This window comes from Triturus cristatus, chromosome 2_1, assembly GCF_964204655.1.
Source record: "Triturus cristatus chromosome 2_1, aTriCri1.1, whole genome shotgun sequence".
Taxonomy (NCBI): domain Eukaryota; kingdom Metazoa; phylum Chordata; class Amphibia; order Caudata; family Salamandridae; genus Triturus; species Triturus cristatus.
This window is the reverse complement of record NC_140581.1, coordinates 843,307,535-843,327,006: the sequence shown is the minus strand read 5'-3', so window position 1 is coordinate 843,327,006 and position 19,472 is coordinate 843,307,535. Positions and strand designations below refer to the sequence as shown.

General features: G+C 39.5%; 1 protein-coding gene across 1 annotated transcript in view; it reads right to left on the bottom strand.

Moving 5' to 3' along the window:
• Window positions 1–749: 749 nt before the first annotated feature.
• AK3 (adenylate kinase 3) overlaps window positions 750–19,472 on the bottom strand; it is a 100,511-nt gene continuing 81,788 nt past the window's right edge. Inside the window, exons 4-5 of the mRNA XM_085632928.1 lie at window positions 12,180–12,298; window positions 750–3,676 (exon numbers count right to left, since the gene is read on the bottom strand). Of these exons, the coding sequence (XP_085489054.1) occupies window positions 3,553–3,676; window positions 12,180–12,298 (243 nt within the window). The 3' untranslated portion in view covers window positions 750–3,552. The remainder of the gene's footprint in view (window positions 3,677–12,179; window positions 12,299–19,472) is intronic.

Sequence of the window (19,472 nt, the reverse complement as noted above, 5' to 3'; positions counted from 1 at the left end):
CGATCCCTGCCCTGTGATGGACTATCTATCCAATCTAATTTACAAATTGTTTTCTTTTGCCCTTTTTATAAGGGCCCTAGAAGAAATGTGATCTTACCACTTTTTAAAGTTTTATAATTTCGACAGTGCAGACCGGCACTGCTCTTTTTACAGCAACTGCATTGTCCTTTGGTCTGTTACTCTATGGTGCTGTTTATATGGCAGGTTTTAAAACTAAGGAGGAGCGTACTTTGCCGTAAGGGGGAGGATGGCCCTACATTGTAAGTCGATTGCTATCTTATGGAATATTTTTGCAATCATCTTTTTGATTAGTGTTGATGTTTATGTAATAACTTCACTCCTCCTTGATCTGTAACTCCATTACTTTTTAATGTGTTTTTTAATGTATGGCGAAGTGTAATAATATTGCGATGATCTTTTTTGTTAGTGTCGATGTTTATGTAATAACTCTGCTCCTCCTTGATCTGTTATTCCATTACAGTTTAATGTGCTTTTTAATGTATGGCGATGCGTAATACGTTGATAGCTGGTATGATGGCACTGTATTGTAAATGAATGCACTGCACTTTAGAGAATTTTATTGTATAGATGCTCTTAGCTGAAATGGCCTCCCCTTTTAACCTGTGTAGTTGAGTATGATTACTGAATGCATTCTCGTTTTTATCTGTGCTTTTATGCTACAGAAGTGTAGCGAACAAAGATAATTTGACTTGACTTGTCGAAAACCAAGAGAAAAGAAAGCATTAAAGCATGGGCGGTACCATCTTTATTGAGACAGCTTTTTTCATTGGCACAATCAGATCAAACATGTTTTTTTGATTAATAAAATGTGATCCACTTTCCACTGTGAATCCTTTTAGATACAGTAATGTTTAAAAAAATTGTTTTTTTTAAAACAAATACATTGATTACCTACTTACAGGTAGGAAATTTGGTTTATAAAAACAGAGCTAGTGGGTTGAGTCCTTCATGACGTTCTGATACTGTGTGCACCATATTAAAAATATACATTACAAATTAGTGCTTTACTATGTACACAAAAAACATTCTGAAATCGGGTAGCAATGCTTTGCTAGAAATGTATGGTTATGATACTCATGTAATAAGTCAGTATATGAAATGGAAGACACTTTTGACTTCCGATAAATTCCATACACACCCATCTGCGTTTACAATATTTCAGACATATTTTACATGTACAAAAACAGGGCAGAATTAGTGTGCAATGTTCATCATATTCACAGTTTTTAATTTAACAATGGAGAGAAAGAACAGATACCAGATTCAAAATCTTTGTCTACGTGTCTCAATTGTAGCAGCAACCCCACTAAGTTGTCTGTAAAAATACCTGTAGGTTGACGAAAAGCAATAGAGTAAAAACCTATTCAAAGTGGTTGTTTCATGAAACATTTAAACCTGTATTAAAAGAAAACGTACCAGATTCAGAAAGTCAGACCAAGCAATAAACTTGAGATACCTACTTCATAAGTGCTTGCAAAAAGAAATACAAGCGATCAAGAAGCATAGAAAGTTTAAAGAATTCCTTAAATCAAGTACACTCTCAGCTACTGAAAAAACAATATATAGTCATCCTAAGTCGGCCTACAGGAATTTGGATGTGGGCTACCTTCAAGTCAAAGTTATCCTGAATTGGCATGCACTATCAGTTCTTCAGCCCTCACTTTTCAGATGCAAGGTGGAAAATTATATTTTAAATGCTAGCATATTTTAGGGTTATTGTAACATATTCTGACAATTGCCAAATAGGCCTATAAAAATCTGCCTCTTATAACCAAAGTACATGCTCTGCATCACTCATTTTGTGGTACAAAAGACTGAGGCCACAGTTTTTATAGTTGTACCTAATCTATACATTAATAATTCTATCTGTTTTAGAGTAAGCAGACTTGGTTAGGTTTTTACTTAAAGTACAAACCAAACATAATTCTTAGTGAAGTTACAGGCAAAGGCACACAATAGTATTGATGTTCAGTTTTGCTAACTGAATATCTACCACTAAGGACACTTTCTCACATTCATGTAGGTCATTTATATGTAATTAAAATAACTGAACAAGGCTAATAATGTACAAAGGCCCATACGTACTAACACATTTTCAAATAGATACAGAATGGGTAAAAACCTTTCGTACAACAGGCGCAAAGTTCTTCCCTTCCACAAATTGGAAAAAAATCATAGATGAAGGAGGGTGTCTTCCTTTTTCAAGAAAATGTAAAATTAAGCATATTTCAGAAGGGTCTCATTAAAACATGTTCTAGAGGGCACAAGCCGCTAGAAAAAGAAATCTTGGTCTATCTATTCACATACCTAAGAAAGTCGATTTAATACCAGAAATCAAAGAGTGTAACTACACCAACATCCTCATCGGATATATACACCTTTGAAATTCATAAAATCAGAACAAAGAAGGTGCAAGTATCACATCTGCCCATCGCCTTACATACTCAAGCTCCGTTGCAGAGCTCTATTTCCTTGTAATCATTGTTACAAGCTAGTGTCTACACTGCCAATCTGTAGGATTTCCCGGGGGCCTGTAAGAGTTACAATGGCCATTTGGCAATAGGACTTGTTCAGATGTAGGCATACATAGGCTTGCAATATTCACAGATATGTATTGCCACATGGAATCCATGAGAAAGTACTCTTTCTTTCTCCAGAAAAACCATCTCCTGTGCTAGGACATTTTGAATTGCAGCTTTGCAATGTCAGTGATCACACTATAATCAATATGTCCGTCAAGCACATCATTATTATGAGATCTGATAGCATTGCAGGAAATCTGAGGGAATAGTACAGGTGCCTCTTACACACAGCTGAGCAAAATAAACTGGAAAATAGCAGAGGGGACCTGGGCAGACAACATTAAAACTGCAACACAAGACACCCTCATATTAAATTTCGTAGCTGTTACTGACCAAGTCATAAAGGACAGCCATAACTTTAATAGGTCAGTGTCATTTCTTCTTTGAAGAAGCACACTTGCGTCCCTTTAGTTCACTCTTAGCTCCTGAATTCGGACCAACATTTTTTTCATCAGATGTATGCCGAGTCATTAATTTCATTTCAAAATGCCAGTCACAGGTGTTAGATATAGCTTTAAATTTTTTAAAAAGTGCACACATTTAATAATTTCTCTGAAATCACAGTAAGAAAACCTTCCACCTTATTTTCTAAAACATCTTGGGCTTGCATATTCAATAATTTCGTAAACTCATGGATATTTGGAAAATTGATTCATATATACATAAGGCTCCTTTTGCATTCAGATCTACTCCTCTCGTCTTTGTTCTTTGAATCTGTAAGAAATATGTATTTAAAAAAAAAAAAAAATCAAGAGATTTCAAATGTTTTGAGCGGGACCAAGTCTGCAATTTAAAATGGCACGGTTAAAAAGGTGCACCTAGCTAATAATCCATAGTGCAGGTGATTAATAGCGAAATGTATTAAAATGTTCCAGATCAAGAGCATAATGTTCTGAAGGTTTTAAGCTTGTTCCAGCTTAGTTTATCATCGTCGATTATTTTATGCCCTTCATCTCTGACTGGCTGCTTCTTTCTGGCTTACTTCTGGTAATTTTGTTTGGAGAAAAGCATACACGTGAGGCCAGATCTTGTTTGTCTCTGTTCCTGAGAAAGTTTCCAACACCCCTTTTTCACTAAAAAAAAGCAGAGAGATAAGAAACTCATGGTGAGGGAATATTTGGTATAGCAGAAGCAATATTGGCAAACATTTTGATGCAATAAAACCACACATCTCGACCATTGGCTGACCTATTTTTTAACAAAGACTCATCCTGTGAAATCCCTTATTGGCAACAAAAAAAAACTTTAACACACGTTTCTCGTAGTTGGTTTTCATCTTAGAAATAATGGAAATCGTAATATCATTATTATTAGAATCCTGTAACATCCATATTTTAGGGGTTTAATAGGCTTCCATATTTTCTTTCAACGTTCCAAACGTTTTTCTTAAGATTTTAAACAGCTCACCTTAACAATTACAACTTATTCAAAGTTTTTACATAGTACTTGTTAGGAAATCTGTCAACAAGGTAACAAGTAAGACTAAATAGCACTTAGAACGTTACGAAAGCTCGTAAGGGGTCATAAGGAGAATATTTTTTCTGTGAATAAAACTTTGCTGTCACATGTTCTCAAATAGGGCACCGGATTGCCAATGGAGCAGCCATGGCTCTTTAGGGGTAACTCGAACTATTTGGAGATGAATAAGGATTTCCACTGTTCCCTTTCACGAACTCGAAACAATGAGATAGCATGGCTACACATATTCATGTTGAAAAATCTTGGATGTTGTTCCACTGGTTCCCCCTCCTCCAAAACACAAAGTTCCTCTTTTAACAACTACTGCCTAAATGGCATTTCTACATTTGTAGGTAGTAATATGGTCAGTCCTGTGCAAATGAAATTACAGTGTGCAAAGGTTCTAATTTGCAAGTGGGTGCCCCGTTAAAGGAGACGAGTACACCCTTCTCCAAACAGCCCAAACTTATTACACTCTAAAAGTGTAATTTTGTGATTTGTTTTAACTGACTTTCACACCCAAACAAATTATGCAGTTTCGTCCTCCCCTAGTTAGAAGGTGCTAGAAACGAGTGAAAAGTTGGGACCCTCAAACGCCAATTGATGCATATGAGTAATAAAAGTCACAAACCACTTCCACTTTTATCACACACTTTCAGATGATTTTTAACATTTAGGTGTTTCTTGTTGCCTTGCTCTCATTAGGGCCATCTTCTTTTCTCTTCATCTCTTACTACCCCACCTATCCTCTTAACACTCGTCCTCCTCCTCTCAGATTGAAAGTACCCCACCATCAGTGCATCTAACTAATCTTACACCCTCAAGTACCTTTTCCATATCTTTAACCTTTCATTGTCGCTATTTCCAGCACTTATACCACTTTCCCCACGGCCGCTTCTAACTTTTTAAATTACAGCTCCTTACACATAACACATTCTTTAAAGACTAGTACTCAGCAGATTTATTCTCCACCTTTCTATATACCTCTAGCATCAGCTAAAGGCTTGATTTCACACTCTACATACCACTCTCTTTGAGTTTTTTATTTTTATAACTCAAGCCATCTGTTTTCTATGCTCATCCATCTAAGTCTTTCAGTAACCTTTAAAAAGGTTAATCAAATCCTACTATTAACTCTGTTTACTTTAGATATCACTAGCATGGTGCTCCTCTCGGTCACCTGGAGCACCTTCAACCTCTCATACCTCCACGTGGGACTCTTCTAACTGTGCCTACTGCCTTATCACTAGGTGATTATCAGGGCTAAGTTTTGAGATACATTCTCTTCATGCCCTACATCACCGCTCTTGGTAATCGCCCCCTCCACTGGATTAGGTGACTAGCTGTTCACTGTTGACATACAAATCTTCATTTCCATGTACTCCTTGACCTCTTTGTGGCATTTGTTAATAGGAAGACTAATCTGGGTCCACATCTTGTTTGCACATTCTTATAAAAACTCATTGTATATGTGTACCTGTTGTGGTTTCTAGTTTAAAACTAATATTTCTAATGCAGTCCACACATTTGGGTTGCACAACTGAGGCACTTAAGAGAAAGCCAGTGCCTCCATGAAAGTCAATTCACCAAAATGCCAGGGGTAGCAGAAGTGACATCACATGCCCTTTGACCTTCAATTTCACTCACAAACACATGGTTACACAAACACACACATTCACACACACTCTCTCACGTAAACACACACTCACCTGCAACCATGCACACAACATACATTTAAAAGCATTTGTTTTTGCCTATATCAGCTGCCAGGGGAGGTCATTCCAGCTAATTTCACTACATTTTTTTATTACACTAATAGTGAATGATAAAACATTATTCGCTGTTAGTGTAATAAAAGAAATTGAGAGGAAATAAAGAGAGTGAAGCCCCAACTGATGTCCATAAGGAGGAGCTGCACTGTGGATCCCTCAATTTGTTTGTATTTTCTTCCCCATTATCCTTTGCTCATCCCAGACGTTGGTCTGCGCAGGAATGTTGTAGCGCCCAATATAAAGCATGCCACTACGAGCTTTTTGAAAGAGGAATCCCGGTTGACACAGAATGGACATTGGGTAATGTGGCTGAGCGTTGGAGACACAGGACGGGACTTTGTTTGAACTGCAGTGTTATGTGCTTGTCAACCGGGATTCCTCTTTCAAAAAAGCTCCGTACCATTACTTCCAGTGCTCACTATGGGATTAAGCCATGGCGGGATACTTACCCAACTAGCCAGGTGCCTGCTGGGAACTGTGGTTCGCCGATGCGAACTGCAGTGAGGTTCCACCAATTAATATGGCTCAGCTTGACTGCGGTAATTAACGCGGGAGCAATTTGCATATATAAAGGAGGAGGTTGGCGGGACATTTCATTGAAATATGGCATTTGAAAAAGGCATTGCGCCGAAACGCGTCATGCCATTGTTTACAATAAAGGTACCTTTCCTGCGTTCCCCGTTGAGTCCCCTTCAGTCCCTTCACCAGAAGAGACTGTTCTTGTTGTATCTTGCGCCCTGCCGTGGCGCATTGGGGGACCCGCTCAACAAGAGTCTGATTGATATATATATATATATATATATATGTCTACAGTTCCTCTCTGCCACAGAGGGGTGTGAGTTGCACTCCTTACGGTAAGTGAAAGCGACGCTGGCGTTTCTTGTCCTAATATATTTCGGTCACATTGACCTTCTTCAGAGGAGGGGCCAAGACATCTTGAGGCTGAACAACACACCTGCACTCCACTTGCAGCTTTATTGAGTGTTTGCCCCCTGGTGGGCGTCTCAATAGACGGAGTTAAGCATGCTGGGTCATGTAGTGCGTTCACAGTCTCCCAGTTATTACCCTTCGGTGGGTGATGTCTGTTGCTTCACAAACGCCGTAAGCCCCACGCAGTCCACTTTTTCTTGCTGCTGGGGTCCATCCAAAGTCCAGTCCTTGGTGGCTGCCAACTGCCCTTGTGCTTTCGCGGGAGAAGAATTCGGTCCGATTTCGGGCAGCATGTTTGGCGCTCTTTTTATCGGCGGTGCATGACTCCGGCAGGACCAAGCCATTTTTATGTCTACAGTTCCTCTCTGCCACAGAGGGGTGTGAGTTGCACTCCTTACGGTAAGTGAAAGCGACGCTGGCGTTTCTTGTCCTAATATATTTCGGTCACATTGACCTTCTTCAGAGGGGGGGGCCAAGACATCTTGAGGCTGAACAACACACCTGCACTCCACTTGCAGCTTTATTGAGTGTTTGCCCCCTGGTGGGCATCTCAATATATATATATATATATTGTTAAGAACTCAATCAGTGACTTATATAGAACACTTGAACATGACAATAGAAATGTTGGAATACTGCCTAACCAACAACATGTTCCTATTTGATGGAAAGTGCGATCTGCAAAATCAAGGGACGGCCATGGTGACATCTGAGTCCGTTTGGACTGGAAAAAAATAGAGCTAAGTTGGACAATATCAAAATGTGGACAAGTTTCATTGATGATCTGTTCCTGACCTGGGAAGGGGATATAAAGAGCCTGGAAGAATTCATTCTATCATTCAACCCGAACACATACAATCTAAAAATTACACATACAATCAGTTCAAATCAAATAAACTTCCTGGACATTGAAGTGTACATAAAGGAGGCCAAACCAAAATATACAGTAAGGTTATTTGAAAAGCAACTGCCATCAATAGAATACTGCATGCCAACTGTGGACACCCTAAGACATTAAAGTGGAGTGTCCCGTTTGGAGAAATGCTGAGAGCAAGAAGAAATTGCTTAAAAACCGCAGATGAATTGTTCAGGAGATTTGAGGCCAGAGGATACCCCATGGAAGTCCTACTAAATGCAAAAAAATAGAGCAATGGCAAAAAGGAGAGAATTATTACTGGTAATCAGAAGGAAAGAATCCAAAGAGAACAATGAAACCAGGTTGATCATAGATTATAAGGTCAGGCACAAAGAAATCATAAGAAATGTATTCCGGAGTAATTGGAAAATTCTATTATGTCATGGGCCTGGATAGAAACCATATCAGAATACCCAAAAATAACAACGCAAACACAAGGAGATGATGGACGGAGCGCTGAAACTTTTCAGACATTCACCCCCGGTCACAGATCTGGGTTGAATCCATCATCGTTCTTTATCTCACTTCACCACCTCAGTTCAGACCCAGCTATATGCAAATCAGTCTTGACCCTGTGCCTCATGGGAACAGTCCAGCCCGAACTGCCAAGCCAGGTCTTCCTGACCGGAAACAAGCATCCTGGGACGGGTTTCGGGGTAACACCCCCTCATCAGCCAGGCTAGCTTGAATCCAGTGGCAAAGTGAGCAAGGGACCCACGTCTGGGCATACCCTGCCAACTTAGGGTCAACAAAGCAAACACAAGGAAATGATGGACGGAGAGCTGAAACTTTTCAGACACTCAGCCCCAGTCTCAGATCTGGGTTGAATCCATCATCGTTCTTTAGCTCACTTCGCTGCCTCAGTTCAGACCCAGCTATATGCAAATCAGTCTGACCCTGTGCCTCATGGGAACAGTCCAACCTGAACTGCCAAACCAGGTCTTCCCTGAACCAGAAACAAGCATCCGTGGACCCGTTTTGGGGTATCATCCCTCATCAGCCAGGCTAGCTTGAATCTAGTGGCAAAGTGAGCAAGGGACCCACATCTTGGGCATACCCTGCCAACTTAGGGCGAACAAGGCAAACACAAGGAGATGATGGACGGAGCGCTGAAACTTTTCAGACACTCACCCCCAGTCATACCCAAAAATAACATACAGGAAAGTTACTTTCTTAGGAGGCATACTGGTAGAAAGTCATCTACCGATCATTAAAAAAAAAAAAAAAAAACCTGATTACACCAACTTGACTTCTGGAAGTGTGCTAAATGTAAAGCATGTGAACATGGAGTGAATAGAGCTACATATAAAATACATAATGGAAAAGAACAAAAAATTATGGAACATATTACCTGTAAAACCAGTTGTGTCTTTATGCACTACAGTGCACATGCGGAAAATCATATGTGGCGAGCACAACAAATAAAGTAAAACTGAGAATCCTGCAACATCTACTAGCAATAGAAAAATCTGAATTTTTCTTATCCTATTGCAAAACACATTTGGGAGAAACATGAACGAAAAACACAAGGGTTAACTTTCTTTGGTGTGAAACATTTAAAGGCTAGAGAACGAGGAGGCAACCAAGAGTTGGTTCTGAGAAGGACGGAATTGAGACTGATAATCTCATTGGAGACAGAGGCTCCTCTCGGCCATAATCTGGATGCAGAAGTATAAATTATTCTTTGAGAAACATTTCAGTGTGCACTGATTATTAATAACTTTTTAAATCCCCAAAAATATTTTAAAGATTTTAGAACTCTGTAACTTTGTGATTTTGGGGCTCTTATCCTCTCCTTCTTATGATAAATGTACCTCCTTGAACCATTATGCACTTTACTGAAAATGTTTTGAGAGCTCTGAATGATATCTTAAGAATGTAATAAGCTCTTTACTTTGTGATTAATGATAAGCACACTTATTTGCATTAGCACATTTTTATGGAAATATTGGAAAATGGTAATTATAGGTACAGTAAATGAGATTGGCCCCTCAAATTCACTTTGGGTAGCAAACACACCGATTTGTACCAACACTTTTTAGGCCTTATGGGAAAAAAAGGCAATACAATATAGGTTCCTGATTGGATCATCGATGAGAGGCACTTTATCAACATTAGCACTTTAGGCTTTATGGAAAATTGGAAATATAAAATAGGTCCCTGATTAAACCTTTAGTGACTGGCACCTCATTAGCACTTTATCAATTTTAGTTCTACATTATCAATATAGAGTAATGAGAATAGGAGGGGATCAGCTAATGAAATCTGATACAATTATGGATAGTGGAAATCCTATGTTGGTCCTGTCTCTTTAGGACACTACCCAAATATAGCAAATGATAGTACTTTACATTTACTGCATATTGAGGATGATCGTGTCATTGTATATTGGAAGGGACATGAACCCTGAATAATATTTTACACTCCGAGGTAAATACTAACTCCTCTGTCTTCCTCAACGATACTGTGTAGTCACATGTAGTTGTGCTGGTCGGAAAATCTGACTTGCACTTTTTGGATAATGAACCAAAATGGACCTAAAATGTATAATATGTACTTTTGTATTCCTGCATTGAAATATCCCTTCCTCTCAGAAAATCATCTCATATTGTATTCCTAGAAGGATGAATCAGTGGATCTTGAGCATGGTCATGATATATTACCTGTTATTCTTGTAAACACATTTTCTCAATGTTTTTCTCTTTTTAATCACTAGTTTTTCTGGTACTTTAAACAGTCTCTAAAAAGTACCAAGAACAAATGTCTGCCATAAGTTATGTTCCGGAGCATGCCAAATGCAAAAAGTGTTTTGTTTCAGTTTTTACAATGTTTTAGATCTAGAAATGTGATCAATATTGTACTTTACGGTAATGAGACATAATTGTGTTTTATCTACACCTTAAAAACATGTTAGCGTTTTTTGTGCTTCAGTGGTAAAAATGGTGGTATGCTTCTGAAGAGCGAAGTTAGAACGTGATCGCTCTAGTTGTTTTAAATGAAATCAAAGATGGGCTCACACACAGGCTGTTAAAAGGAGTGTCTTTCACGCTAGGACTCTATGATCCAGCTGAAGGCGGAAACACCGAAACGTGCGAGCCGTCTTTTACCTTACTCGCATTTTGAGGATGGTTATGGGATGGAAAAACTGAAATAAAGAAGAAACCTTAGCACCTTGATCATGCGCCACTCTCCTTTTTACGTCCAGGCAATCTGTGTATATGTATATATATATATATATATATATATATATATATATATATATATATATATATATATATAACAAATATAAGGCTTTATACTTACCTGCGAAATACAACATACTTATATTTTTGTGGTAATGGAAACTTGCTAGTAAATTTTTGAGAGGTAAAGATGTATGCGTTGTAAAGGCATTGTTGTTAAGGCATCAGTGGTAAAGGCAAACGTTGTTCCGTCATACATCCGCCTAATGTATCTATTTGCCATAATACCCTGTGTTTAAACCAATAGCCTGTTAAACCTCCCTCCATCATTACCCCCTTTCCTTTAGACACCTTGGGGTCCACTTTGACAGTCACCTCCTTAACCTCGATCTCTGTTCAGTTCCACTACATGTATGTCTGCAAGATCTGGTGCGAACTCTGATTCCACCTCACAAAGTACCTCATAGATACTCAAGTTTTGAGCAAGCTTGAGTACGGTAATCGCCCTTGGAAGTTTCCTGCCAATAGGTACACCTTTAGACAACTTTCAAATTGTCCTTCTTACTAGTGTATTTTTTTTTCATGCGAGTGTGCATTTCAGATATAAAAAAGTCTTGTGAGATACTGGTAGGAGACTCGTTCAAAGAAAAAAAAGGTGTCCGTTAGTGAGATCATTTCTGCGCGCACGAGTCTCTAGTGTACAAAAATTGTGCAAAATTGCCCAATGCAAAATTTCAACCTTTTTTGGCTCATTTTGCTTGATGAAATACTCTGGAGTTATGCAAATTTCTCCAGCGTAAATAAATTTCTCAAGCCTACTTCTTAATATTCTTATCCTGTCTTTTCTTGAAGTGTTTACTAATCATATTCTCATTTACTTGGTGCTCCTCATGACATTAAATTTGACAGAATCAAGTGTTCCACTGCCCATGCAATTTAAAAGACAAAGCAATCTCCGCTCATTAAACAAGCTACACAGAAACCACGAGAAAATTACAACCCAACAAAAGTATTTAGTTCAAGGATGTCTAGCCATAAACGATGACACACAGTGCCCACAAGTGTATGTAACAAAGGCAAGAACCTTAGGTTCATCAGTTCATGGTTGGCTACTGGTAACAGCATAACAAAGCCCCATCATTACCCATCTCCAATAAAAAATGAGAACTTGTAAATTGTACAAAACTACAATATTTAGTTGCAAAAAGTTGCACAAGAAAGCAAGGGCATCAAAGTAAATGAGTTCTTAAATATTAATGAGTGGCAATATGGACAGTGCACGCAGTAGCGGACATTAAAAGTGAAATAAATTACTCACCGATAATAATTCAGAACTGGTCTTGTGAGTACCTCATAAGCCTTGAGTCTCTTCATAACCGTTTCTGGCTTGTCATCATCACGTTGAACAAGAGGTTCACCAGTGAGGTCGTCAATACCCTGTTCAAATAGTTTTTAAAATCTTAGTACACCATATTTGAAACACTGAATAATGGACACTCCCACCCATTCCGAAAAGACCCGTTTGGGCTCTAATCCCACACAGAGTCCTGCAAAGCCTGCATTGCAATACTGACTTAAAATGTTGCCTGTATGATTCGATCTCTTTATTAGGTTTCTACAACAACAAAAAATACAATATGGGGCACATCATTGTTGAGAGCGTGCATCCCTCAATAGTCTTAGCAAAGGAATGAAAACACACAAAAAACACCTTAACTCCCCCCTCCCTAAACCCTGGAACTGCAATATTAAACAGAAATATGTTTATAAGGGCCAAGTCCGCCATGACTCTCCTATCTAGGGATCGCTCTTGCAAGCGTGGGCGGTGGTTGCTTCAGTATCTGGAAAGCGAAGTAGGCAGCATGTTGCCTTTAAAAGAAGCCCTTGCAACCTTTTCATTCCTTTTTCAGAAAGTGTTCCAAATATTTAATACCCACGTGCTACTTTGATGTCCATCTTATTAGACATTCAGAGGGGACGTGAATTCTCAGTGAATTAATGTGAGAACTCCCAAGCATTGAATACATTTTTAAATCTCTTTTTGGCTGTATTGTACAGTTAAGGAAATAGCTAGAACCCATTTATGAAGATAAAACTTGCACAACAGGCAAAAGCGAAGTCTATCATTTCTATGTCATAAATATAGAAACACGCAAAGTTTACCAAGTGGAAACAGTAGGAGTCTTGGGCCCAATACACTAAGAGCTCATCCGTGAGAAGGAATTTATTACTGCTGGTAATTTGCAGGAATAAGTCACACTTTCTCCCAAAATAATGTGTGTTTATTAGACCTTAAAATCCTTAAAATCAATGCTGTATAATGAACTAACATCAAAGGCATTCTTATAACTACATACCATTAAAACAGCAATAAAAAGAGTTGGGTAATACCTCACTACTAAATGTAGTAGCTATACAGTGGATAAATATAGATTGCTATAGTCTGTGTTATAGAGGTGTTTGAGTGCAATTCAAATGCAAGGAATACTTAGGAATATTAGTTCTTTAATAAAGTAGCATTCAAGCTTTATCACTAGAAACAATAATAAATACAGAAATAACAATGAGCAGTCATGAGAATGCGCAAACAAGATGTTGGAAACAAAGCAGCTTTAATACAAACAAACACTATGAAGAGCAAAAGTGTTATACTTCAGAGAAGCACCTGCTAAGCGCCTGTGCACGCTAGGATGCAAGTAGGGAGATTAATAGTTCCTTCTTTTCAATTTCAGTATATCCCATGCACCACATTTAATCTCCATAACTGGAGGGAAATTCAAATGATAGAGAATGAGATTCAATAAGTGCAGCTTCTGAGGGCACGGCTCATGAGAAGGAAACCAGTTACTTACCTGTAACAGATGTTTTGTGGATAAAGATAGTATGGATCCAAATGCATTTGCATATTCCGACCAGTCAGTGGTTGCCTGAGATAATCATGTTCTTTTCTTTGAAATGTTTTATGATCAAGATGGGTGTCAACCAGCAAGTGTAAGAGCAAGAGTGCACGTGTATGTAAAAGAACAAACTGCAGTCTTGAAATTTAAGCAGAATATGTTATCATTGGTCATATTGTTACATCCCTTATTCAATTAGCCTAGATTCAGTCAGTTTGTTATTCAACAACGTTTCAACCCTGGTAAAACTATTCCACGGTCACCATCAAGACAAAATAGTTGGAACACAATTGTCTTCAGAGATAATCTCATGAATGAGGGAACAGAGAGAACCAACATTTGAAAAAGGTCCCAACACATACCACCAGCGATAATTCAGTTGGCTCTTGACGTCCTTTCAATGTCACTCAGAAACCCATGGCGTGAAACATCCCCCAAATTCACAGTTGCCCATCTATAATTCTTTATGTAAACTCATGCATAGCGAAATGGTGAGGAAGATTCAGAACACAAATCTGGAATTCATCCCGCACACCAAACCAGTCTGGAGAAAAAGCTGAAATTTACATCAGAAACCAGTTTCACTTCTCCATAAATATACCATGTGGGCTCCCCATCCAATTAGGAACAATCCCTTGAGGTTATAGGTCCAAGAAAGTCCTTCCACTCCACAGGTTGTCTGCAGTCCAGTTTCTCAAGTACCTCTGAACCTTGTGTCCACCACTAGATCTTCTCAAGTGCTTTGTGATTGTTACAATTCCTAGAGGATTCTGTTATGCATCTACATGTTTGGGACTAGATAAATACAAGATGCAATTAGAATTAAGATCCATATTGCATCCCTCACTCTTAAAGACTGATGTTTGGTAAAGGGGTAATTTCTCTGTAAAGAGAACATCCTCTTCTTTCTACAAACACCACCACCCACTCGCTTACTGGAATTGCCACATGAAAGGTCTCTGTTGGTTTGGAACCAAGTTCACCTTAAAGTGATGGTGAAACTGAAAATATTGCAGGTTTATTTGCCTGGTGATTTTTTCAGGGCAATATTGATACACCTTACCCTTTGCCAGCCAATCATGTGCCATAGGGGTTGACATATATTTCCTTGCCTCCTCAAATGTAATGCACCCACAAACAGACATTTCATAAACACTCTTGGTAATGATTTATTCCAATGGGTAAAACTTTGTACTGAAAGTACTTTACACTTACCCTGCATCAGAGATACTTTGTATGCTTATGTGGAAGGTATGTGGAAGCAAGCATCCTTTTCATGGTGCAAAGGAATTAATCTACCATCATCATGGATAGGACTTCCTGTGATGTGGTCATCCTGAAGATGTGTGCCAATCCGCCCGTCTAGTGTTCTTGAGTCTAATACAGGCTGCACGTTTCATTCTTCACTGGTACCAGAAAATACAGGGAGTGCACCACTTGTTCTCTAAAGTTTATTGCTACTGCGGATTGTGGTTTGTTATGTAAATAACCATATAATGTTATTTTGCAACTCTTTAGGAAAAAACAAGTCTAATAATAGCAGTCCGGAAGTATTGTGTGTGTGCTGGCCCTGGGGAAAATATACTTATTGTCTTGGGAAGTTTTGTCTATTCTTAATGTGGATCATTTCTAGGTCAGTTTGGGAGATTCATGGGCCACATATCAATTTTCCAACTCCTGAAATTAAGTTGCAATACCTGGGGCTAAGGGTTATCTACCACATGTGACCTACACTGACTTAGCAATGTAACATTTCCTTCCTTGGGAGTATTAGGTGGACGTTTCTGTATAGCTTCCTAACATTTTGTGGTTTTTGTACAAAGTAGATACAATAATCTTGTTGTACTGTATTCAGCAATCATTTGACCAATCTGATAGGTTTCCGCTAGTCTGTGTGGAACATGAGTGTTTCAATGATCGTGGTGATCTGATGAATAGAAGTTGATTTGGGCGAGTGGTGGTGGAAAGCGCAATGTAGAGTCACCCTTCCCTCAATCACTCAATGCTCTTTAGTTTTCTTGAGGATGTTTCCACTTGGTAAACTGCTGTGGGTGTGGCTAAGCCAAGAGAAAGCAAAAAAGAAAACATCACTAATCTATTGTGCTCCGGCTGCAAGAACACTTGTGGAATGTGCAGTCAAAGATACCTTTTTTCTCTGTTATACAGTCTCATCAGTTCATTTTCCAAATACAATGACCACGTTAACAGGTTTTATATATTATAGGTGTGGTTGGCCCTGAATTTCAGGTATAACGCCATACAACCATGACCAGAGGAATCTATGCAATAATGTACCCAAAGGATAAATCTTCAACCTCTATAAGGAACACCCAATTACGCTACTCATAGTTGACATCAGGATTTATCAATACGAAAATCGCACACAACTATAACCCAAAATAACCTCACTGAACAACATTCGGTGACCTAAAACATTCTGCAAGCTAATTCAAAACTGGATGCCAAGTGCTTACTTTGAAAACAGTCTGAAAATGACAATCTCCATGCTTGCACACCTCAAAGGCATCCTAAACACTACAGATTCCGTTATCAAGGGGACTCCAGGTCTCCATCATCTTCATGACTAGCGGCATCACTAAGAGGGCCATCAACACAAAACCCCAGCATGCTTGCATAAGAAACTAGCATAACTGGCCAGACAATGGCTCAACATGTGCCAAGACATCATCATCTGGAAACATGGAAGAGCAGAAAGAGTAGGAAGGAACAGACCAGAAGACAAGGCTTCTCAGTCTATGCACCCAGGATCTAGATCATCATCTCAGTAGACATCAGAACTGATCCTACCATCCTACATTCAATAAGAAAATGAAGACACACCTCTTTAATGAACAATACTACCTCAACCATTAGGTATCCTCCCTCTCCTAATGCACTTAAACATTTGTAATTTGTGTTCAGCACTACACTGCTTCCTAGCTAGATTTGTAGTACAGGGGTCTACATGCATTCTAAACTTGCTCTAGGCATGATAATACTGTGGTAATTGCAATATTCTGGCACCCTTAATTAAACAGCCTCTGCTACTTTCCTGTAATGGTTTAAGATGTGATCAGATACATAATCTATATATTTCCATTGAGTTCTGCCTTACTTAGTCAACACTGCCATAGCACTGGCAATCCACATGTTATAGACTGCATTGTTGTTGATAAGTCTGCCCACAGCTTCCAGAGTTTTGTTCTTCAAAATTCCATTTATTTTCACTGGGCCCAAGAGGCCAAACCTGCTATTTTAGGTCTTGCGTAGGCAGAGCATGCGCTGTCTCTTTGAGACATGCTGTATCTACAATGTGGGCTTCGAACACCTTCCATCTTTTTGAGTGGTTCCTGTTAGTGCCCTTCGAAAATGCCAGCTTTGGTTTACTGAATTAGTCCCTCCTTTTGGTGTTTTGTAACCTCCCATGGATACTGCCCGTTACATGTGGTCTTACTCTTTTTGTTATTTATGTTACTTTGTGTGCACAATTTTTTTTTTGCCTCTGCTCGTGGATTGTAGTGATGTGTTCATGTTTTGTTTACTTTGTGCGCTGGCTTGATTAAAGAAACATCCACGGCCACATTTCATCTTTCTTCCCGGTCGCCAATCTCTCTTGTTTACCTTGGGTGCCGTGTTGATAAGTGTTTGTGTTTTGTTTACTTTGATTCACTTTTTTTTTTGTTAACACTACATACATGGGAAAGACTATGCCGAAACCCCAATGATGGCATCATTTTTAGTCAAACACACTCAGCTTTCACGTTTGTTTTCTTAATTAACATTAAATATATGGGGAGACCCCGCCCACACACCCCCACAGACACCATAATAAGGCTCTATTTACAGATCCTCGGTGCGGATGAGCTGAGTGCCGAGCACAAGAAGCAGGAGCTCACCTTCCTTTTAATTCCGCTTGTTTCTATTACAAAAGTAGAATTCTTGAAGCAAAGCATGTTTGTGATCTGCAAACGTAAGGGCAGCAGTGGTATTTATGAGTTTCCCTCTGACAGCAGGGAGGGCACAAACAGACAGGGATGCGCAAATGGTTAGAACACCAGCATGATGCCCACTTGCCCATGGCATGGCCTCTGCACATCTTGTAGCAGTGAGGTATGCAATTCACTTGGGGTCCCAGTGGGTCTAGAAACACATTACCCGCTCGCTGCTGAACCCCCCACCGCACACCATCGTGTGCTTGAGATGACTCGAAGAGCATTCCTTCAAGTTCCACCCTGGCTCTATAAAGCATGTGGAAGAAGGAATCCTCATTTGGCATGAAGAGCGCCCTCTCATTTGGCTCAGTGCCAGTTTACTGCCTGCTCGGTCATCTATCAATCTCGCAGTGATGAGAGCAGAGACAACACTTTTAGTGCAATCCCCGCTCAACTGTTGCAGCTTGTGACTTGTGCAGGACGTTAGCAGTGCCAGCCAGCAATAAAATGCGAGGCTGTTGATTCCCAGCAGTGGTATGAGTCAGAGATCGATCGCCTTTCCTTCTGCCGTGGGGAATTATCATAGCCTATGGCCATGTTGGCAATAAATCTCTTTTTGGGGCTTCGACTACAATGTTGTTTAATTTCTGAGGTAATTCCATCTACTTCAAAGGGTAGCGTTGAGTTTAATCTACAACAGAGGCCAACATCCCCGATCGGAGCTTCTCACTGAATCTTGCATATCCACCTGCTGCCTCTTGTTGGTATAGTGCTCCCAGGCTGTTTCAGTGACAGAACAGATGTGTGTATCGAATAGGGGTTAATCAAGTAAAACAAGTATTTTTTAGTCTGTAGCCTCAAAGCATGTTGCACTTTTCCTTACCGTTCAGAATGTTTTACAACCCGTTTTGCTTGCCCTCAAATTTGTCCCCACCCTCTTGCGCTTTCACGTTGCTGTTTTCATCCCCACGCCCTTCCTCGTTTCTGCTTCACCCACCCTCCCCCACGTCCATCCCTCTTCCCCTCTCCCACCCACCAGTCATTACTTGTTACTTTTTCCAACGTTCCAATATCAAGTCACTCCATTTCTGTACAACTGGGAGTTGTGACAGAAAGGGAAATGTGTCTGTTATCATCAACCTGTACAGGTTTTCTACGGGTTAGCTGAATAAAAAAATATAGTGTGACAAACAGTTTCCATTCAGCCGGGAAGCACACCTTCAGATCGCTTACATCGTGGACACAGTAATGAGCAAGAGCCAACAATCATCATTTTCTGCTGCCAGCTACGCAAAGTCCCTGTCCAATGCCAGTCAAGCCCGCTTTCAGCGCTCATTAAATTATCAAGCAGACCCAAATGACCCCTCAAGGTCATTTCAGTTCCGATTCCGAATACGTTAATCTATTTAAATGCCATCCCTAGGTTAAAAAAGAAATACAATCCAATTGCAAGTGAGAAGTAAGAATTGTGTATGTTGTCTTTCAGAAAAGGAGGTTAAAAGAAAGCTACAAAATGCCCACAAGGCATAATTACAAATATGTACGTTGATATGAGTTTTGTTAAAAAGGGTCCTGTTTGGCAAATGTATCCGATTTCCTGAGGGCTGATTGTCATTCATATATACCACCATTGAAGATAGACTAAGTGACAAGCAGTTTGGTTGAGGGGGAGCACAAGCAGCCATTTTAGAATGCAAAAACGTTTTTAGACATTGTTAGGTTTCGACTAGGGAGCGAATATGCCGATTACTATCTAAACTTTCACGTTCAAAGAACAGTAGA